Source organism: Oncorhynchus gorbuscha, linkage group LG09, assembly GCF_021184085.1.
Source record: "Oncorhynchus gorbuscha isolate QuinsamMale2020 ecotype Even-year linkage group LG09, OgorEven_v1.0, whole genome shotgun sequence".
In the NCBI taxonomy this organism is placed as follows: domain Eukaryota; kingdom Metazoa; phylum Chordata; class Actinopteri; order Salmoniformes; family Salmonidae; genus Oncorhynchus; species Oncorhynchus gorbuscha.
Genome location: NC_060181.1, coordinates 86,262,115 through 86,286,156, shown reverse-complemented (window position 1 = coordinate 86,286,156; position 24,042 = coordinate 86,262,115). Strand labels below are relative to the sequence as shown.

At 46.1% G+C, this 24,042-nt stretch overlaps 1 protein-coding gene across 1 annotated transcript in view; it reads right to left on the bottom strand.

The window, feature by feature from the left end:
* Window positions 1–382: 382 nt before the first annotated feature.
* The window catches only part of LOC124044466 (DDB1- and CUL4-associated factor 6-like), a 71,287-nt gene continuing 47,627 nt past the window's right edge, over window positions 383–24,042 (bottom strand). Inside the window, exons 9-22 of the mRNA XM_046364099.1 lie at window positions 18,683–18,817; window positions 18,138–18,464; window positions 15,017–15,184; window positions 9,340–9,399; window positions 7,035–7,254; window positions 6,572–6,720; window positions 6,169–6,393; window positions 6,011–6,131; window positions 5,815–5,856; window positions 4,933–5,071; window positions 2,348–2,504; window positions 1,957–2,045; window positions 1,427–1,532; window positions 383–751 (exon numbers count right to left, since the gene is read on the bottom strand). Of these exons, the coding sequence (XP_046220055.1) occupies window positions 693–751; window positions 1,427–1,532; window positions 1,957–2,045; window positions 2,348–2,504; window positions 4,933–5,071; window positions 5,815–5,856; window positions 6,011–6,131; window positions 6,169–6,393; window positions 6,572–6,720; window positions 7,035–7,254; window positions 9,340–9,399; window positions 15,017–15,184; window positions 18,138–18,464; window positions 18,683–18,817 (1,997 nt within the window). The 3' untranslated portion in view covers window positions 383–692. The remainder of the gene's footprint in view (window positions 752–1,426; window positions 1,533–1,956; window positions 2,046–2,347; window positions 2,505–4,932; window positions 5,072–5,814; window positions 5,857–6,010; window positions 6,132–6,168; window positions 6,394–6,571; window positions 6,721–7,034; window positions 7,255–9,339; window positions 9,400–15,016; window positions 15,185–18,137; window positions 18,465–18,682; window positions 18,818–24,042) is intronic.

The window sequence follows — 24,042 nt, the reverse complement described above, 5'->3', positions numbered from 1 at the left end:
GCCAAAATTCACCCAACTTATTGTGGGAAGCTTGTGGAAGGCTACCCAAAATGTTTGACCCAAGTTAAACAATTTAAAGGCAATACACTCAATTAGTATTTGCTAGCATGTAAACTTCTGACCCACTGGGAATGTGATGAAAGAAATAAAAGCTGAAATAAATCACTCCACTATCATTCTGACATTTCACATTCTTAAAATAAAGTGGTGACTGACCTAAGACAGGGAATTTTTACAAGGCTTAAATGTCAGGAATTGTGAAATGCATTTGGCTAAGGTGTATATAAACTTGCGACTTTAACTGTATGTATGTATATATATATATATATATATATATATATATATATATATATATATATATATATATATATATACACACACACACACACACACACACACACACACACACACACACACACACACACACACACACACACACACACACACACACACACACACACACACACACACACGTCTGGCTTTGCGCTTGCATTCACACACTTTTTTCCTCAAATGCAGTTCTCATACAGACACACCAGTAAGAAAGTCATCTTAAAAAAGAAGAGCTAAAAATGTAACTAATGCTCAGATAAAGAAATATTCTACTTGTACAAATCTCAAGATCTTCAAGTGCTTTTTAGAGCAAAAGAAAAATGGTGTTTTCTTTTTCCAATAAAATGGTGTTCGGGCAGCTACTGGTCATCCTCGTTCTCCTGTCCAGAACCTTCTGAGCGGTCACCCTCCAAGCGATCTGAGGACAAACAAAGTGAGTGTGTGAAAAAAAAACGAAATCATATTTTTTTACTTGACAAGTCCCTATTTCAGTCAGTTTTTCATTCTGTGCCTGATGAATGCAACCCTAAACCCATTTCCTACAGTGTAAGTTTCATAACTGGTTGCTGGTAATTGAGTAGTCTGGGGTACCAGTCTAACATTTCACTCCTTGTACTCTGTCAATTGTCAAAGGGACTGGCCTTTCATTAATCTCAACATTGAATATACAGCTGGATTTTGTGCGAATTACAGAGTACAAGGAGTGGAATGTCATAGCTGAACAGAGACCCACACCCACTCAACCAGGCTAGAAATTGAGTGGGTGAACCAGTAAATCTCAAAGTGGTAAGAGGCTTACTCAGAGCAGGCTCAAGGGTCCCAAAATACATCAAGAAGAACAGAAATACTTCCACATGCACTTTCTATTGGTTCATTAGTCAACTGCCTTTCCAAAACACCATAAAAATAACTCACGAAAGAGAAAGTTAATATCACAAAACTACTAGCAAAATGTAACCGAGAGTGTGTGTGTGTGTGTGTGTGTGTGTGTGTGTGTGTGTGTGTGTGTGTGTGTGTGTGTGTGTGTGTGTGTGTGTGTGTGTGTGTGTGTGTGTGTGTGTGTGTGTGTGTGTGTGTGTGTGTGTGTGTGTACCCGTTCTTATGTGATTAAGGGAGGCCAGCATTCGCAGCATGAAGGAGGCGGGGACTGTGATGGTGTTCCTGGTCTCCTCAAGCATCAACTCATTACGCGTGATCACCTGAGAGAGAAAGGTAAAAGAAAGCAAATGATACCAGTAAATCAGAACGATCAAAGAGAATGTGATTCCTATCATACTCAGAAGTTGGGAGTGAGACTGGTGAGAGCGGTTGAAGGGTAAGGGAGGACGGAAAGGGGTAACGTGGAAGCGGGAATAGAAAAGGTAATAGGGAGGGGTGAAAAAAGGGAGAAGAGAGGGTGATGAGGGAGGGTACAGGGAGGAGGGCAGGGAGGGATAGGTTGGTCTCCTGGGGCAAGGTGTCTCCAGTCAGCTGTTGTGAGAGTTCTTGTAGAGGACCAGAGACTCTGTGCGGAAGTCTCACACAGTGGGGAATCCAACCCCCTCAACTGGTGAGACAAAGAAGTGAACCCCAGACTACCCGCTGTCTGCCACTAACGTTGAATCAATTGTTTAGCAAACATACCTCATCAGCTAGGACTCTGTTAAAGGATGGAGACGCCTCCAGAGGTGACCAGATCTTAATGTCGTAGTCGATCCCTGACGAAGCAAGAACTGGAACAGACAGGAGACAAACTGTTGGCAATAGGGTACGACAATTAAAGGGTAGGAGGTGTGACATCATTGGCTCTTTATACAAGGCTGAAAATGTAGCTAAGAAACTCACCGGGGTGTGGTTGAGGTGTAGAGGTGAGACTAGGGTAGGTGTGTGTTAATCATTGGGGTTACAGAGGTGTGGGTGTATACACTGTAGGTGTGGCTCTAGATATAGAAGTGTAACTCACTGGGGTCATAGAGGTGCGGCTGTAAGCGGGTAGGGGTGTAGTTGAAGGTGTATGGAGTGTACAGTAACTCACTGGGGTCGTAGGGGTGCGGCTGGAGACAGTTGACTACGTGATTGTCGGCCTCCAGCAGCATCAGGTGCTCACCCGTGTGTCTGTCCCAGATGAAGATGTGGCCACAGTCTGAACCACTCATCACAAAGTTGTTCCCCCAGAAACACGACTCCTTGATCTACAGACAGCACACAGAAATAACTGGAGACAAAGGAACTATAAATGCTTTCAAAGCATCTTGAAACTTATTTATATACACACTAACGTACGCTAACCCCATTCCGTACAAATGTGAGTTAGTTTACGTTACCGGTCAAAAGTTTTACAACATCCCCCAGTTCCAAGTCCAGTGAGTACCCTGAAATGGTACAAAAGGTAAGCGGTAAACTGCCAGAAGTTGAAAAAATATATTTTTTTTAAGTTTTGGTTACCAAAAAAACAAAAACTGAAAAATAACATACATTTCAGAGTAAAAAATAAATAAAAATGCCTTTAGGGAACAAGTAATGGGTTAACAACTTACAGCTGCTCTGCAGCAATGGAAGTAAATTAGGCCTTGAAAGTAGATGCTAACAATTCCTACAGGTATCCAAACTTTTGTTGATTACTCACAAACTCTCTGTCTGTATAAAAGCAGTGTCGGAACAGACTGTGTTACTACACACTCTTAAGCATTATTTAGGCAGTATTGTACTGCAGGAAGTAGTATATTGCTATCATCATGGCGAGAAAAAGGCAATTAACAAAGGAAGACACAGACCATTATAACCCTTAAAAGCGTAGTTCTTTTCTTTAGAAAAATTGCAAGGAAAGCCAAGGTGTCGGTACAGCTTCCTACACCAATGAAAAGGCACTTGGAAACTGACAGGAAGAGGTCTGGCAGACCCAAAGCCACAACAGAATCAGAAGACACGTTTCTGAGAGTCAACAGCTTGCGTGATAGGTGGCTCACAGGACAACAACTTCAAGCACAGCTTAACACTGGTTGAAGAAAGCAAGTCTCAGTTTCAACTGTGAAGAGAAGACTTCGAGCTGCAGGTTTGACAGGTCGAGTGGCAGTAAGAAAGCAAAATAAGAAAAAGAGACTTGTCTGGGACATGAACCACCGCCAGTGGACTACTGAAGAATGGACTACTGAATGTCTTCGGTTCATCACGCAGGGTTTTTGTACGCCATCGAGTAGGCTAAAGGATGGTTCCTCAGTGTGTGACACCAACTGTCAAACATGGAGGAGGAAGCATGATGGTCTTGGGGCTCTTTTGCAGATCCAGAGTCAGCGACTTGCAGAGAGTGAGTGGCACCCTGAACCAAAATGGCTACCACAGCATTTTGCAGTGCCATGCAATACCCTCTGGTGTACGCTTAGTTGGTCAGGGGTTCATCCTACAGCAAGATAATGACCCAAAACATACCTCCAGGCTATGTCACAACTACCTTAGAAGAAAAGAACAAGACTGTAGGCTTCAAATCACAGAATGGCCAGCACAGTCTCCGGACTTAAACCCAATGGAGCTGGTTTGGGAGGAACCGGGCAGAAGGGTGAAAGCAAAGCAACCTACAAGTGCAACACATTTGTGGGAACTTCTGCAACAGTGTTGGGAAGAACTTTACGAACAATATTTGATTTCCATTGTAGAAAAAATGCTACAAGTGTGTTCGGTTGTTATGCAAAAGGTGGCTTCTCGATCTCCTCTCTCTCCTTCTCTTATCAGTCTCTTGTTGTGTGTAAACAATGAGAAGGTCAGGTACTAAGTTTAGTCTAAGCTGGCTATATAACCAATGGGTATAATCAACATTTTTCTCCAGGGTTTGTAGGGTTTCATTCATTCATTGGTTTTTGCATCTTTGGTGTTGCCTGTTACTCTCGTGACATCAGTACGTACCTACCAGGGATAATGTAGCTAATAGCTTTCCACTTAGTGAATGGTGGTGGTACACACATGCATATACATGCTCACATGAATAGTGTTTCACAAGTGCCCATCACACCTACAAGGCTTAGTCCTGCTGGTGAAAACTACAAACACACATGGTCCTTCTGTAGCTCAGTTGGTAGAGCATGGCGCTTGTAACGCCAGGGTAGTGGGTTCGATCCCCGGGACCACCCATACGTAGAATGTATGCACACATGACTGTAAGTCGCTTTGGATAAAAGCGTCTGCTAAATGGCATATATTATTATTATTATATTATTATATATTACCACATCCTGTAGACTACAGTAGTCTTTTGGACTCATGGGAGCTGTAGTTTTGGAAGTTAAAGTTCTTCAATGAGCACTGCACTGCTTGCAGGTTAGATGTTATAGTTGTGGACACAGACTTTACCTGATCAGCCTACCTCCTACCGCTGATCCTCTGAAATTACATCTATGTTCACAAGCTTGAACTGCCACTGTGTGTGTGTATAGATTTATCTAATTCTATTAAACTGGGAGGATAGTTCGCTCAGCAGCTGGGATCCCTCTCTACATCTGGCCCAGGATCAGTTTGTTGCTCTTCACATAATGTTTTCAGTAGGGGTTGGCGTAGGGGGAAGCTGATCTAGAGTCAGCTGGAAGCGTGCGACCAGAAGTAACCGAAGTCGAGAAGTGAAAATTCGTGTACCATAGTCCTGGAGTTGCGGTGGCCCTTGTAGACCATTTTGACTGAGGGTCTCCTGATATTTTGGGTCTCACTCTCCTCCATCTCTCTCCTCTCCTTCCTCCGACGAAACAGTTCCTGGATACGGGCCGCAGCTGAGCGTCTGTGACACACACAAGCACACGTTATACACAGTATTGACAATACAAATCTTTCACTCTATACCTGCAGAGAGGAAATGTAATTCTGAGCGTCATGCTGGTTCACCCCTCGATGATGCTGAAGCAACCAAAACGTGGGAAAATAAATCAGCAACAAAGCTGCAAATACTACTCACATGCCGCGCTAACTGACCGTCACCAGTCCTCTACAACCCTACACATACTGTAGAGAAGACAATGTCCTCATTTCACTTCACCCTGTAGATAAGATCGATCTCCACTCTCTCCTTCTCTTATCTCTCTCGTGTTGTGAGTAAACGATGAGTAGGTCAGGTACTAAGCTTAGTCTAAGCTGGCTATATAACCAATGAGTATAATCTACATTTTACTGACGGCTTTGAAAGGGTTTCATTCATTCATTGGTTGTTGCATCTTTGGTGTTGCCTGTTACCCTCGTGACATCAGTACGTACCTACCAGGGATAATGTAGCTAATAGCTTTCCACTTAGTGAATGGTGGTGATACACACATGCATATACATGCTCACATGAATAGTGTTTCACAAGTGCCCATCACACCTACAAGGCTTAATCCTGCTGGTGAAAACTACAAACACCACATCCTGTAGACTACAGTAGAGTCTCAGGTGGGGGATGCTTGGACTCATGGGACTGTAGTTTTGGAAGTTAAAGCTCTTCAACTGCTTGCAGGTTAGATATTATAGTTGTGGACACACAGACGTTACCTGATCATCCTATCTCCTACCGCTGATCCTCTGAAATTAGATCTATGTTTATAGCAGAATCATTAAACGTACATGACCACAAAGAACAAGAAAAAAAGGTTCTCTTACAGCAATATACAGAGGATGTGACATTAAATGGGATACTCAACAACAACATATCAAAATACTGTGTGTGTTGTAGTGCTGCAGTCCGTACCTCTGTCCCTGTCCTCCTCTGTACCTCGCAGAGGGGATAAGAATTGGATCGTCATCACTGTCGTCTGAGTCCTGGTGGCTACGGGAGGGTTGACCCTGTCCTCCCGGTCCCGTTGGAACCCCCTGCCCCCCTGGACCCCCATGCCCCTCCTCCCCCACAGGCTCCTCTCTCCTGCACCCCCCCAGTGGTGTCCTCCGCACCCACACCCTGGTTCCTCTCCAGGGGTATGGTAGTCACACAATCCCCCACAGAGGAGGCTTGTGCTGTGGCCTGGGCCTGTGTGGAGCCCTGGGTGCTGGAGAAGGAGGCACCCCCAGCCTCACACAGTGGGTCTGTGTGGGAAGCAGCAGACCTGCTCTGGCCGGAGGGCTCCGACACAGCCACTGGTATTGAAGGAGGGGAGAGGAAGGAAGAGAGATGTGGTCAGTATGAGGCTCAGTTGTCTAGGTGTCGGCAATTCAGCACAACAAGTGGAACTAATAACGCTTTCCAGATCAGTGCTACACATGGAATCCCATAGAGGACAGTAATGCGAACAATCATGGCCACTCCTGTCCTCACCCTTCTCTGAGGCAGAGCTCTCTGCCAAGGGCCCTTCCCTGGTCTGGGCGGCCCCTGCTGCCTCTGACGGTTTGGACTCTCCACTGGAGACTCCGCTGCCCCTGGAACTGGATGCTCCGCTGCTCCTGGAACTAGGAGCTCTGCGGCTCCTGTAGAGAACAGGGGGTGGGGCAAAGGAGAGAGGGTAAGAGTCGGTCTCAAAGAACAACATTCCATCACCAAGATGAGACACTTGATTTCGATTTGTGAATATTCATTTGATGAGTAAACATCTGGGAACATCAAGGGTCGGTTTCCCTCGATGTTCAGTATTCTGCTCTCCATTAAGAATCTCCATTGAGCGTGCCTTTTAGTCCAGCAGCAGGCTTAATCTGGGTCTGTAAAAACCACCTCCTAAAGTTTGAATTGTGTGACATTGTGCTTTCTGGTTTTCTAAGTAGTGTAATCGGAGTCGCACGCTCACCACTCGTCGGTGAAGTCCAGTTTGATGGTGCTGGTGGTGGTTCCCTCAGTGCTGTAGTGTAGACTCAGGACGGGTTCTGCCGTGCTGGCTCGGCTACCTCCAGGTCCAGTACTGCTGCTGGGTGCCCCGGACACAGACGAGGTGCCAGTTACACTGGCAGACGCAGACAGAGTTTTCACTTTGACCGAACTCGCTCCAGCACTCACAGCTTCTGATGCTCCTGAGAGGGAAAACAGACAGACAGACAGACAGACAGACAGACAGACAGACAGACAGACAGACAGACAGACAGACAGACAGACAGACAGACAGACAGACAGACAGACAGACAGACAGACAGACAGACAGACAGACAGACAGACAGACAGACAGACAGACAGACAGACAGACAGACAGACAGACAGACAGACAGACAGACAGACAGACAGACAGACAGACAGACAGACAGACAGACAGACAGACAGACACAGACAGACAGACAGACAGACAGACAGACAGACAGACAGACAGACAGACAGACAGACAGACAGACAGACAGACAGACAGACAGACAGACAGACAGACAGACAGACAGACAGACAGACAGACAGACAGACAGACAGACAGACAGACAGACAGAATGAAAGGAATAAATGGAAGGAGAAAGAGAGATTATTGCATAATATAGAGTATATGACAATAGTGTTGCCTGGTTACCAAAATAAAACCCCTATAGTGATTAGGGTTGCAAAAATTCCAGGAACTTTCAATAAATTCAGTTGTTTTTCCGAAATCGGAAGATTCCCAGAATTAGGAGGCAATAAGCAGGAAATACAGAATCCTCTAACCAGAATTTCTGGAAAACCAGGGAATTCATTGAACATTGTGTGGAATTTTGCAACCCTATTCGCGACTATACATTTTCAACAGAGTTATTCATCGTTGTGTTTCCATGTTAGGTGTTACAGTACACTTCAGAATTGGGGACAAAACAACATAGATGAGTTTCTTTTGAAATAGTGTGTAGAGACTAATACTAATATTGCAAATAGATAAAAACACTTTGTATTCCATTTCAGCGTTAGCACTTTGCATAATGTAGTCTGTAGTTATGCTGGCTAAAAACATGTCAAATAGATTATATTTTAGACGTTTTGGTTTTAGAGGTTTTGTTTTTTAATATACAGGACAATCTAATGCGATGGTAACATGATTCACTGTTGTTTTAGGTAGGCCAATGGCAATGCAAAAAAAGGCTACTCCATTGTACACTCACCTCCTACTAACTGTGTTACACAAGAAAGTTTCTGTGAAAGTTTCCAAGTTTCATTCCATACAGAGGAAGAGAGGAATTGCTGTCCATCAAACCACAGCAGCAATACATACAGTGATTCATATACTTTCAAAAAGCGTGAGGTGCACTTGGTTAGATTTAAGTTGCCCATCACAATGGTGACAATAGAAGAAATGGGAGCGTGAAGCTAAATCAAAAGCTAAACCAAGCGCACCCCTTGAGTATTTGCCAGTTTTTGACCCAGATTCAAACCAAAACGTCACACAGGTGAGAGGGGAACACCACAAAGATTCAGGGGTTAAATGCAAGCCTCTCGAACTACCACTACACGCAACAAAGTTCATCACAAAGCAGTTTGGAATGTCACTGTCATCCTAGGGCCTATTGCGTTGTTCTGTTAAAAAAAAAAAAAAAAATAAAAGCCAATACAGGAGACGATCGCATTGAGAGGGAACAGTTTGAACGCGAGATGATCTACAGCACGGCTGTGACTGAGTGAAAAGCCAGGAGGGCAGCAAGATTGCATCAGGGCCAGGTTTGGAGCCCAGGGGCACGTGCCCTGTGTGTCCGTTCATAAATACGGCCCTGGATTATGTTACCGGTCCAAAATAAAATCAATACTTAAGGGCTGAGGAATTACCTAACATTATCTCAAGCTACAGTCGCAACAAGAGAGCCTTGCAGAAAATAGCTGACACGAGTCTGGGGACTCGGTTGGCCAAAAGGGACTGGAATGCATGCCTAGTAAACATGCACTCAGGTAAAGATGGTGGAGTGGCAAGGGGCAAGCCGGAGGTCTCATGGTAAAGATGGTGGCGGGACAAGAAGGCACACCAGAAGTCTCATGCAAATTATTATATAATTTTTTTATGCCACACAGACGACAGAGAGAAAGGCCAGAGGAAGACAGAGATACAAAAGAACAGAAAGAAAAAGGAGAGAAAGAGAGATAAGAGACTATAGGGATAGAATGAGAGTGAGAGAGAGAAAGAGAGAGAAGGGAAGGAGGGAAAGGGAGGAGAGGAGACGCACCCTGCTGCTCATCCAGAGTCATGGATCCCAGCTGTTTGTTAACCACAGACGAGGGAGAATCTGGAACACAAATAAGACTCACTAAACAACAGAGGGTCACACCAGGGTTCATACGATCATGCTCAGGTCACAGAGGTCAAAGATCAAAGCTCAAGTCAAAACGCAGCTTAAAGTGGACCAAGGCCAAGCAGGAAAAAGAATTAAACACAGCTGAACAGACAGTGTTGTTTGCTGCAACACTGGGAAGAACATCTCAAGGTTGATATTGATATGGAAATAGAACAGCAATTTCACTACAAAAAGCTTGTGGGAGATGGAACACATATGGGACTTGGCACCACACGTACAGTGCTAAAACACAAAAGATATCACACGCGCAATTCATAGTTCGATACAACAGAAGATTTACACACAGTAGTTCAACTTTTTCAGGCATCTCAAGTTGTCTCACTCAGCCTTTTGAAAGTAAGTCATGGAACAAGGATGGACCTCATAGTAATACGAACACCCACTCACTGCATGTGTGTTGAGCTGATACCAACTATGTTGACCATGGGGTAGTGCCAGTGGTCAACCACACTGACCAAGGGCCTGTGAAATGCACAAACATCTGTCACCTTGTGTGACCAGTAACCAGCGACCACAAAAAGGTCATCATGCAGAAATTCATCATTGGCAAACCATTCACTCCACCTCAAACTAGATGAATAGACTTCCAAAGAAAGTTGTTACTGAGAGATAGATTGATATATGAATTGATTCCTACCACAATGTCACATGGTCTGATGCCAGTGCATTGCACTGCAACTCAAGCTACATACGTCCACATTACGAGTGTTTCGTGAAGCGAATCGTAAAGGATTGAGATTGAATATCATTAATTCCCATGTATATGAAATACCAATTGGTGTGTTCATAGTAGCTTCATCAGTCTCTACAGAAAAGCCAGATGTCACAGCCCTGACGAGGCTTCGCGCTAATACTGAACCTTACATGTTCAGGTACAAACAATACATATGAAAAATGGGAGACAACATACAAAACTGACTCATTGTAGCCACTTACATTATGTCTGTCTGTGCCTGTACAGTGCTGTGAAAAAGTATTTGCCCCCTTTCATATTCTCTACTTTGTCGTATTTTTGATACCGAATGTGTTATCAAATCTTCAACCAAAACCTAAAATTAGATAAAGGGAACCTGAGTGAACAAATAACACGACAATTGCATACTTATTTCATAAAGTTATGTAACTCAACCTGCTGCGTCGAAGAGAATGGGGGCGTGCTCAGTCGTCCTTTTCCTGTAGTCCACAATCATCTCCTTTGTCTTGGTTACGTTGAGGGATAGGTTGTTATTCTGGCACCAAGGGGCCAGGTCTCTGACCTCCTCCCTGTAGGCTGTCTCGTCATTGTCGGTGATCAGGCCTACCACTGTTGTGTCGTCTGCAAACTTAATAATGGTGTTGGAGTCGTGCCTGGCCATGCAGTCATTAGTGAACAGGGAGTACAGGAGGGGACTGAGCACGCACCCCTGGGGGGCTCCAGTGTTGAGGATCAGCATGGCAGATGTGTTGCTACCTACCCTCACCACCTGGGGGTAGCCCGTCAGGAAGTCCAGGATCCAGTTGCAGAGGGAGATGTTTAGTCCCAGGATCCTTAGCTTAGTGATGAGCTTTGAGGGTACTATGGTGTTGAACGCTGAGCTGTAGTCAATGAATAGCATTCTCACATAGGTGTTCCATTTGTCCAGGTGGGAAAGGGCAATGTGGGGTGCAATAGAGATTGCATCATCTGTGGATCTGTTTGGGCGGTGTGCAAATTGGAGAGGGTCTAGGGTTTCTGGGATAATGGTGTTGATGTGAGCCCTTACCAGCCTTTCAAAACACTTCATGGCTACGGACGTGAGTGCTATGCATCTGTAGTCATTCAGGCAGGTTGCCTTCATGTTCTTGGGCACAGGGATTATGGTGGTCTGCTTGAAACATGTTGGTATTGCAGACTTAAATCAGGGACAGGTTGAAAATGTCAGTGAAGACACCTGCCAGTTGGTCAGCAAATGCCCGGAGCACATGTCCTGGTAATCCGTTTGGCCCCGCAGCCTTGTGAATGTTGACCTGTTTAACAGGTCTTACTCACGTCGGCTACGAAGAGCGTGATAACACAGTCGCCTGGAACAGCTGAAGCTCTCACGCATGCCTCAGTGTTGCTAGCCTCGAAGCGAGCATAGAAGTGATTTAGCTCGTCCGGTAGGCTCGTGACACTGGGAAGCTCGCGGCTGTGCATCCCTTTGTTGTCTGTAACAGTTTGCAATCCCTGCCACATTAGATGAGCTTCGGAGCTGGTGTAGTACGATTCAATCTTAGCCATGTATTGACGCTTTGCCTGTGTGATGGTTCGTCGGAGGGCATAGCGGGATTTCTTATAAGCTTCCGGGTTAGAGTCGCGCACCTTGAAAGCGGAAGCTCTACCTTTTAGCTCAGTACGAATGTTGCCTGTAATCCATGGCTTCTGGTTGGGGTATGTACGTACAGTCCCTGTGGGGATGACGTCCTCGATGCACTTATTGATAAAGCCAGTGACTGATGCGGTGTACTCCTCAGTGCCATCGGAAGAATCCCGGAACATGTTCCAGTCTCTGATTGCAAAACAATCCTGGAGTTTAGCATCTGCTTCATCTGACCACTTTCTTATAGACCGAGTCACCGGTGCTTCCTGCTTTAGTTTTTGCTTGTAAGCAGGAATCAGGAGGATAGACTTGTGGTCGGATTTACCAAATGGACGGCGAGGGAGAGCTCTGTGTGTGGAGTAAAGGTGATCTAGAATTTCTCTCTCTCTGGTTGCACATTTAACATGTTGATAGAAATGAGGTAGAACTGATTTAAGTTACCCTGCATTAAAGTCTCTGGGTGAGCTGTTTCCCATTTGCTTATTTCCTTATACAGCGGACTGAGTGCCATCTTAGTCCCAGCATCCATCTATGGTGATAAATAAACAGACACAAAAAGTATAGCTGAAAAATCTCTAGGCAAGTAGTGTGGTCTGCAATTTATCACAAGATACTCTACTTCAGGCGAGCAAAATCTAGAGACTTCCTTAGATTTCGTGCACCAGTTGTTGTTAACAAATATGACCGCCCCCCTCGGAGTGTGCTGTTCTATCCTGCTGGTGCAGCGTATATCCCACTAGCTGAATATCCATGCCACAATTCCGTGAAACATAAAATATTACAGTTTTTGATGTCCCGTTGGTAGGATATTCGTGATCGTATCCTCATCTCATTTATTGTCCAATGATTGCATGTTGGCGAGTAATATTGACGGTAACGGCAGCTTTCCCACTCGCCTTCTGCGGATCCTTACGAGGCATCCCGCTCTGTGTCCCCTGTACCTGCATCTCTTCCTCTTGCAAATAACTGGGATGTTGGCCTTGTCGGGTGTTTGGAGAATGTCTTGTGCGTCTTTGTCTAATCCAAGGTGAGTGATCGCTGGCCTGATATCCAGAAGCTCCTTTTTTGCCGTAAGATATAGTTCCAGAAACATTATGTACAAAATAAGTTACAAATTACACGAAAAAAGAAAACAAAAACACATAACAGCACAATTGGTTGGGTGCCCGTACAACTGCTGACATTTCTTCCAGTGCCATTTTACATATAATCTTAACCATAGTCATAACCATCCATAGTCTTCGATATAATACATAGACAACCCCTTCATACTGCTGCTGATGCCAAGGGGCTGCAGAAGCAGTGTTGCACAGCCAACTACCTCACTGCCACACCATACAGGGGAGCTACAGGCAGGACTAACCAAGCAGAAAGAGGAGGGGGGTGGTGGGGATGTGTATGTTTGGTGGAAGGGGGTTTGTGTGTGTGTGTGACAGCTAAAGAGGCGTAAACAGAATATGCAAAACGGAGCGTAGTGCAGTGTTGTTTTTCGTCAAAAAAGGGGCGGCTCCTTTTTGTGTGCTCCGACATTCGACGTACCCCCGTGAAAACTGTAACATGCCGTATCATCCTTCCGTAGCCGTGGGGGCATGGTTTGTGTAGGAAATGAACCTTGCTTGGTTCCTTGACCTGATCTACAGTTGAAGTCAGAAGTTTACATACACTTAGGTTGGAGTCATTAAAACTCGTTTTTCAACCACTCCACAAATTTAAAAAACTATAGTTTTGGCAAGTGGGTTAGGACATCTACTTTGCCCATGACAAGTCATTTTTCCAAAAATTGTTTACAGAAAAAAAAGCTAATCATTCCAAGAACAACAGCAAAGGACCTTGTGAAGATGCTGGAGGAAACAGGTACAAAAGTAACTATATCCACAGTAAAACAAGTCCTATATCGACATAACCTGAAAGGCCGCTCACCAAGCCCCTGCTCCAAAACCAGACTACGGTTTGCAACTGCACTGAGAAATGAGTATCATAGATTTGAAGTCCAGTTTTGCTACCTCTGTAGTCAAACAATTTCGTATAAATCGGAAATGAGCTAGGTTGAACTTGGTTATTTGAATTACCTTTTTCACATTGCTTTTTAAAAGAGAGGTTGGAATCATGTATGATACCAAGGTACTGAAAATCAGATACCACCTGGAGCTTTTCCCCTGACACATAGACATCTGGCTCAGTAGCATCTGTTGCCCTCTTTGTGAAGAACATGCGAACAGTTTTTTTCACATTGAGATGCAAACACGAGTCACCGAGCCACTTTGTAACCTGGACCTGAACTTCCGACTTCAATTGTATAGGCTATGCATCAAAATAGCCTATTTTGCATTAATAAACGAATATAATCTCAGTAACTGTTCAAACAATAAACCAACCAAAGGTGTCCCTATTAGAATCCCTCCCACAATTTAATATGTTTAGAAGTAATAACTAGTGATTCCAGGCTACTGGTAACAACAGCTGCGAGATCTGTGCTTATTATCCATGACTAAAACATGATGACATTCTACTTTTAGCTGATATGGGAGTGACTGTAGCTCAGCAGAGTGGAGCTTGTAGTACATTTGAAAAGTCTGAGGGGCATATGGAATTTGGCTAGAGGCAGTGCTGAGTTGGGTAGAAGAGGTAAAAGAGAGTATGGTGTGGGGACAGGAGCAATGTCCCCTCTCAGCTGCGTGGATGAGTTGGGAGCACAGCTCCCCCATGACTGCAACGCAGAAGAAATATCAGCTGGCACAGAGAAGAACTGAACAGGGAAAACTCTAGAAAGTTGACTGAACACTATCAACATTTTCCTTTACTGTGGGAATTGTGATCGAATCAATGCAATATTAGTAATTTTCAATGCAACATACCGAAACAAAACTAACTATGCAAGACTTAGTATGCAAGAGATTTTGTTGTATGCAGAACGAATCAGAGTATGATTCTATTACATTGACACGCACGATTCAGCCAGTACTCTACACAAACCGGTGCGCCATAGCCAATCAGAGCTGCAGTAGGCCAATATGCAAATAGACCATTGCCATATATGGATCTGTGCCATTCACTTTGAACTGGACTGCTTTTACAGTATGAGCGGTTGTGAGTAAATGCCCTTGTTTTGAGATCAAAGCAAGAGCTCCATGTAAACACGTGTGCACATTTGTACATATCATTTGCTAGTTAGTGAGTTATTAGCCCAGTTATAGATCATTTGTAGTCAGCAATGGGGTAGTGACTGTAACCTGTAGGGGGGGCCATCTTGGTGGCAGCAGCAACAGCCCCCTGTGATTGGCTCTCAGTGCCTGCGGTGGAGGAAGAGGCTTGACTCTGTCCTGGGGGGTCGGCCAACAGGAGCAGCCGCTGCAAGCGCCTACACACTAAACTTACTGGCAGCCGATGAGGGCCGTACTCTGACAGAGGTTGATAGACGAGAGGGACAGAGAGAGAGACAGAGATGGAGAGACGAGAGGGACAGAGGGGTGGAGGGACGAGAGGGACAGAGGGGTGGAGAGACGAGAGGGACAGAGGGGTGGAGAGACGAGAGGGGTGGAGAGAGAGGGGTGGAGGGACGAGAGGGACAGAGGGGTGGAGGGATGAGAGGGACAGAGGGGTGGAGGGACGAGAGGGACAGAGGGGTGGAGGGACGAGAGGGACAGAGGGGTGGAGGGACGAGAGGGACAGAGGGGTGGAGAGACGAGAGGGGTGGAGAGAGAGGGGTGGAGGGACGAGAGGGACAGAGGGGTGGAGGGACGAGAGGGACAGAGGGGTGGAGAGACGAGAGGGGTGGAGAGACGAGAGGGGTGGAGGGACGAGAGGGACAGAGGGGTGGAGGGACGAGAGGGACAGAGGGGTGAATGGACGAGAGGGACAGAGGGGTGGATGGACGAGAGGGACAGAGGGGTGGAGGGACGAGAGGGACAGAGGGGTGGAGGGACGAGAGGGACAGAGAGACAACAGGGACAGAGACAAAGAGACGACAGGGACAGAGACAGAGAGACGACAGGGACAGAGACAGAGAGACGATAGGGACAGAGAGGTGGAGAGGGACAGAGGGGTGGATGGACAGACGGATAGAGAGACAGGGACAGAGACGACAGGGACATTTACAGAGAGACGACAGAGACGACAGAGACGATAGTGACAGAGAGACGACAGGGACAGAGAGGTGGAGAGGGACAGAGAGGTGGATAGACGAGAGAGACAAGGAGGAAGAGGAGGAGAGGCAATAAAGGAAAATAAAGAAAACAGTAGAAGGAAAGGGTAAGGCAGCTGCTTGAGTGGTACAGCTTCCACACACACAGTCTGCGCACACACACAGTCTGCGCACACGGACACACAGTCTGCGCACACGGACACACAGTCTGCGCGCACAAACACAGTCTGCGCACACGCACAAACACAGTCTGCGCACACGCACAAACACAGTCTGCGCACACGCACAAACACAGTCTGCGCACACGCACAAACACAGTCTGCGCACACGCACAAACACAGTCTGCGCACACGCACAAACACAGTCTGCGCACAAACACAGTCTGCGCACAAACACAGTCTGCGCACACGCACAGTCTGCGCACACGCACAGTCTGCGCACACGCACACACACAGTCTGCGCACACGCACAAACACAGTCTGAGCACACGCACAAACACAGTCTGCGCACACGCACAAACACAGTCTGCGCACACGCACAGTCTGCGCACACGCACAGTCTGCGCACACGCACAGTCTGCGCACACGCACAGTCTGCGCACACGCACACACACAGTCTGCGCACACGCACACACACAGTCTGCGCACACGCACACACACAGTCTGCGCACACGCACACACACAGTCTGCGCACACGCACACACACAGTCTGCGCACACGCACACACACAGTCTGCGCACACGCACACACACAGTCTGCGCACACGCACACACGCACAGTCTGCGCACACGCACACACACACAGTCTGCGCACACGCACACACGCACAGTCTGCGCACACGCACACACACAGCCTGCGCACACGCACACACACAGCCTGCGCACACGCACACACACAGCCTGCGCACACGCACACACACAGCCTGCGCACACGCACACACACAGTCTGCGCACACGCACAGTCTGCGCACACGCACAGTCTGCGCACACGCACACACACAGTCTGCGCACACGCACAGTCTGCGCACACGCACACACGCACAGTCTGCGCACACGCACACACGCACAGTCTGCGCACACGCACACACACAGCCTGCGCACACGCACACACACAGCCTGCGCACACGCACACACACAGCCTGCGCACACGCACACACACAGCCTGCGCACACGCACACACACAGTCTGCGCACACGCACAGTCTGCGCACACGCACAGTCTGCGCACACGCACAGTCTGCGCACACGCACACACGCACAGTCTGCGCACACGCACACACGCACAGTCTGCGCACACGCACACACGCACAGTCTGCGCACACGCACACACACAGCCTGCGCACACGCACACACACAGCCTGCGCACACGCACACACACAGCCTGCGCACACGCACACACACAGTCTGCGCACACGCACAGTCTGCGCACACGCACAGTCTGCGCACACGCACACACACAGTCTGCGCACACGCACACACACAGTCTGCGCACACGCACACACGCACAGTCTGCGCACACGCACACACGCACAGTCTGCGCACACGCACACACACAGCCTGCGCACACGCACACACACAGCCTGCGCACACGCACACACACAGCCTGCGCACGCGCACACACACAGTCTGCACACGCACACGCACAGTCTGCGCACACGCACACACACAGCCTGCGCACACGCACACACACAGTCTGCGCACACGCACACACACAGTCTGCGCACACGCACACACACAGTCTGCGCACACGCACAGTCTGCGCACACGCACACACACAGTCTGCACACATGCACACACATAGTCTGCGCACACGCACACACACACAGTCTGCGCACACGCACAGTCTGCGCACACACACACACGTTATGGTCTGTTGGTGGCAGTTTACCGTGAGTAGGGTTGGAAAGCAACCGGTAATTTACAAAATCCAGAGGAATCTTCAGGAATGTAGATAATTAACAGAATATCTTTGACAATCTAATCTAACTTTGGTCATTTATACTTGAACATTCTGGTAGTTTACTGGTAAACGTTTAAACACTCCCTTCAGAACTCTAACTGTGAACCACCTGTTGGCTCTCCTCAAATCAAATACGGTGACAATTACTCGGCCCTCTTATGGGAAAAATGGTATCTTAGTGGACTGGAGAGCTAAAATGTCAGTTTTGATTTCAGTCCTCAGCGTATGTGTGTTCTCTCTACGTGACCCTTACCAGACAGTGTGGCCTCTGCGGTGGGTGTGGGTGTTGGCGTGGAGGTCACAGCCGTGTCTGCCTGACTCCTCTGCTCTGAATCTGGGGAAGAGGTGAGGGCGCATGAGGGAATCACCGAGCTTTCCATGGATGAGGTTGATGGAGGATGTGCTGTAACCGTTGACGATGACCCTGAGGAGGAGGCGGACTTGGAGATGGGAACAGGTACAGGGTTGACGGCGGTGGCCTCCATTTCCACAGAGCCCTCTTGGGCTCTGGCAGCTTGTGGAGGGGGTATGGTAGGGAGTGTTGGGATGGTGGGGGCCCCCTCTATCCGAGGAAGAGTGCCTATAGGAGATGCAGGAAATATGTGTTTATTTTCTTTTCTGAAGCATGTCTTTTTATAAAGTTCTAATCTGTTGTTTTGAATTGTATTTTTTGCCATTTGTCATAAACAAAATACTGGTGCAAACTCGGCTCCAGAAATAGCAGCCCAAATAAATAAATAAGGTCTAATCATAGATCTGTGGCAACGGGCCAACCACAACCCTGTCCCAGTGTCTCACCTGTAGGGCGTGTCTGAGGGCGTGTCTGAGGGCGTGTGGTCCCCCGGCTGCCCTGGGCCTCGCTGGCCTCCTCAAACCAGCGGGACAACATGTCCGACATTCTCTGCATCAGCGACACGTTGGGACTCTGCTCTCCTGGGGGAGGGGGGTCAGAGGCTGAGTTAGCATGAATTACACGACTGCCTGGCATTTCTCAGCACAACATTTTGCTAATTATTTCCATCACTCCGTGTTTAGCCAGATAATCATGTGGGTTAACAGAAATAATTCCCCCAAAACCCTCTCAATTAAATGTTAGGCTTACCTGGTAGATTATTATGACTATAAATTGTTTAAGGTTAATATCAGTAGTGGGTAGGAGCTCAATATATATAATCAGTCTCCTGTAACGATGTTTAAACTCGCTAACCAATAATGGAGCGTGGCTCATTATAAATACATTGTGATTTAGTTTCGGTATCAGATTACTTGTCTTATAATTTTGTTTGCAGAGCATACAGACTGGCAGTTTATTGCCAGTTCATGCTATGGGCACAAGGGAGAACTGGACGAGGTGTACTGCGTCTCATCCCTGTGTGTCGTTTCTTCCATAACAGGCTGACTACAGCGCTCACGTCGCAAAATACATTTCTAAATCTATATTATTCAATTAATGCACGCGCCTGCGTTGCCAAGGGCTAAAATAGAAGTCAGTTCTATTTCTGAAGCAGATCGCGCTGCAAGTCCTGCCTCTCCCATCTCATTTGTTTATAGAAACAGGTATCCACGTGCCATCTCCTCATTGGTTATACCCACGTGGGTGACTGAAAGACGAACGAGACCAGTGGCGGTAATGCACCTAATTTATTAAAGTTGCCATTCTTATTTACAATGCCTGCCTACCCCAGCCAAACCCCAACCCGGACAATACTGGGACAATTGTGCGCTGCCCTATGGGACTCCAGATCACGGCCTGTTGTGATAATGCCTGGAATCAAACCAGGGTCTGTAGTGACGCCTCTAGCACTGAGATGCAGTGCCTTTGACCGCAGCGTAAATCTAGCCTGGCCTAAGACATAGACCTCATGCCTGTGCATTATGTAAAAATAGTATTAGTTAGCTTGTCCACTATAACAAAAGGTTCAAGCGTAACCAGATAAACTTGCTTTGAAGATAAAACCTACTTTCAGTGCGCACTTCTCCTGTGTCCCTGTCGCTAGAGTAGTGACTTCAACTAGCTTTGGCTGCCATCTATTGGAAAGGAATGGTAATTTGTAAGTCGCTCTGGATAAGAGCGTCTGCTAAATGACTTAAATGTAATGTAAATGTACATGGGGAAGCTAGTTGGCAAAGTAGACTTTAATAATATGCCATTTAGCAGACGCCTTTATCCAAAGCGAACTGAGTACATGGTAGTGAAAACAGATCATAGAAAATGATTACAATTTTGATAATGGATGGTCAGTCCTTGCTTTTGAGAGTGGTTACATTCCTCCAGCCCCATCCCTCAGCTTTTACCGAAAGAGAAGCAGGGAGACTTTGTTTCTACTGCCGATTGCCACTTTAAGAAGTTAAGATGCAGATTAAATACACACCCGAAAAAGTTACAGATACTATAAAAATGTCCAATCACTCAGACATCCAGCACAGCAAACAATCAAATATATTTACAAAAGCCCCTTTTAAAACATCAAAATAATTACCACAGTGGTTATAGAGGGTGCAGCAGTTCAACAACTCAGAGCAAATGTCAGTTGGCTTTTCATAGCTAAGCATTTATAGGTCGAGAGTCAACAAGGTCCACATCCAATGAAATTGTTTTTATTTTATTTTATTAAAAATCAGTGGAAAAACAATTCCACTCAGATTCCCTTTATGGATGGGTGTATCTTTGAATTCGCTGTTGAATGGCCTGCTCCTTCTCCATTTTCGGAACACCAGCCCGCTCCCCCAAAGTGATCGATAGTATATCTCGGCTCGCACTGTGATCCTGAGCTCTCAGGTCCATACAGAGTTATGGTCTTCACTGATCTCACTCTCCGTCAGCTCCATCTGTGGCATTTAGGGGCAGGACTCGGTTGTATACTGATGGTCGTGAGCACATTTTAGCTGGGCCCCGAGGACCTCTTCACCACAGCACAGGAACACTCTGGCACCCAGGGGTGAGGTTTGTAGGCTGTACTAACGGTTCTTTCCTGTTGGTAGAAAACAAATAAGGTAGAAAACTGTTGGTAGAAAACAATTAAGCTATAGTTATATTCAAGAATCACTGCATAAACTAGCATTTGCATGTACCTCCTCTGCCTCCTGCATTTCCTCCAGGATGAAAACATTTGCAAATAGTCTGGGTAGCCATTTGCTAGCTACCTGTCTTGTATATTGTCAACACACACACAGCAAATACAGGGACATTTATTTATTTTTCAGCAAACATTAGCTATGTGAACTTCAGTCTAGCTAAATGAGGTGGAGCTAACAAAACATTACAAAAACAAATCTGTCAACAAAATGTATTACATTACTTGACTATCTGAGGTGGAAGCTAGCTACAGTAACTAACATGATCTAATAACAGCGGTACACTGATAAACTGTGTGCTAATTTTAGTTGCAGTTTAACGTTAGTTGCTTGCAAATGTTATTTGCCGTGAGGGTGTAACACAAAACACTTGAGACGCAATTAACGTTAGCTAGTTATCATCAACTAGAGTCGCAACAAAGTTGTCCAGTGACGTCTCTAACGCAGTGACGTTTCTAACGCAGTGACGTCTCTAACGCAGTGACGTCTCTAACGCAGTGACGTCTCTAACGCAGTGACGTCTAACGCTAGCCTCGTCAACAACAGACATGCCTGGTTAACGTTACCTCTGGCTCCATTGCCTCCTCCGTTCAGTCGCTTTTTCTTGACTCCAAAGTCGGCGATGTTGATGGACGGCCGGAAACCCCTACACCAGAACCCTCAATTTCAAATGGAGGCGCAAGCAGAGGGCTTCAACATAGGCTTATGACTCCTTTCCATTCAGAAACTCCCGGTTGCCGCATCAAAAGTGTCCTTCGTCGAGAAGTCTGCCTCCGCGAAGTGCTGCCTGCAGGTCCTGCTAGCTCGAGCTGGGACGTCCTTCCTCTTCCGGACATGGAGCCACTTCTTCAAAAGTTGTGTCCTTGAGAAGCCGATGGTAGTTTACCGAGGGACCTTTTTTTGGGAGCCAATTCATACAGCCTGGCGTTATACAGTTCATGTTTGAATTACTACTTGTTGTTGCCATCTTCGTTGTCCGCACCTATAACACTCTCTTCGAGTCACACTCCACGTACATACATGGTGTATTAGAAGCAAAGTCAATACCACAGACAATTAGATGACTCTGGCCAGTGCCACACTGGCATCAGTCGTTCCTATGGTCATTTAAAATGGCGTCCAATAAACCTTATCGGCAAATCAAAATACTAAATATAGAGATGTTATGTTAAATGCACATGTTTAGTATTAGTGGATTGACTACATCTCGTTGCTTAGATTTACTTCCTAAAGCGTTTCCATTCCACATTTTATGCCTTGACATGGACTCAGAACATCCCATTTCGTGGATTTTCTATGAACAATTGTAATTTTGAGTGTGAAAAGCAAAATAAATCTAAAACCAAGAAAAATAAGATAAAAAATTGTAACAATTTGGAAGAAAAAAAATGTATTTAAGGAACCCCCTTAGTTGTTTAATAACCATTATTTTACCAGGTATATTGACAGAAAACTGCACTACTTTCTCTTGTACACTAAGGAGCTAGGGAAGAGTTGCAGGGGAGAGAAGAGAAGAATATGCTTCGTCGCTCGCAGCTGTTCAATCTTTTAAAGTAGCCCTCATGCTAGAAAAATGTTTGAGACTCCTGGTCTAGAGAATCCTTGTGTCACACCCCTGACTGTATGAACAGTGCTGCGTTAATGATATCAGGGTATTGCTTGCCATATAAGTCTCTCAATAGTCAACAGCGGACTACCAATCCACTGCATCATCCAGACATTATAACTGCTGACCTGGTGGGGAAAAAGTTCCCTTCTCCTTATTCTACAATACCCTAACATCGATAAAGGTCTGTGATAGCAAGAGGCAGCTTCATCATAGTCTCAACTGGGCCCGGTATAAGCTGTGCGTCAGTGAGTGCTAAAGCTAACGAGATCCCCATGGACAGAGATCGGCCCTGTTAGCAATGAGAGGCAGTGGCAGGGCTCTGTGGGAGAGATTAGAGCTGGAGGAGATGGAGAAGACGTAGAGAGTTATCCGGGTGTGTGTGTATATGTTAGATCCCTCACTTCCAAGGCAGTTATAGTCAATTATCTAATCACTGATTATAATCTTGATGTGATTGGCCTGACTGAAACATGGCTTAAGCCTGATGAATTGACTGTGTTAAATGACGCCTCGCCTCCTGGTTACCATATCCCCCGCGCATCACGCAAAGGCGAGATGGAGGTGTTGCTAACATTTACGATAGCAATTTTCAATTTACAAAAAAAAAAAAAAAAAGACTTCTAGGCATGAAATCTATGCAGCCTACTCGATCACTTTTTTATAGCTACTGTTTACAGGCCTCCTGGGCCATATACAGCATTTCCCACTGAGTTCTCTGAATTGCTATTGGACCTTGTACTCATAGTAGATAATATTAACATTTTTGGTGACTTTAATATTCACATGGAAAAGGCTTTCGGAGAATCATCCACAGTGGGTTTTTTCCAACATGTCTCCGGAACCTACTTACTGCCACAGTCATACTCTGGACCTAGTTTTGTCCCATGGAATAAATGTTGTGGATCTTAATGTTTTTCCTCATAATCCTGGACTATTGCAACAAATAATCTGCTCAGACCCCAACCAAGGATCATCAAAAGTCATTCTATAAATTCTCAGACAACACAAAGATTCCATGATGCCCTTCCAGACTCCCTCTGCCTACCAAGGACGTCAGAGGACAAAAATCAGTTAACCACCTAACTGTGGAACTCAATTTAAACTTGCGCAATACCCGAGATGCAGTCGCACCCCTAAAAACATTTGTCATAAGAAACGAGCTCCCTGGTATACAGAAAATACCCGAGCTCTGAAGGACGCTTCCAGAAAATTGGAACGGAAATGGCGCCACACCAAACTGGAAGTCTTCCGACTAGCTTGGAAAGACAGTACCGTGCAGTATCGAAGAGCCCTCACTGCTGTTCGATCATCCTATTTTTCTAACTTAATTGAGGAAAATAAGAACAATCCAAAATGAATTTTTGATACTGTCGCAAAGCTACTAAAAAGTACCATTCCCCAAGAGAGGATGGCTTTCACTTCAGCAGTATAAATTCATCAACTTCTTTGAGGAAAAGATCATGATCATTAGAAA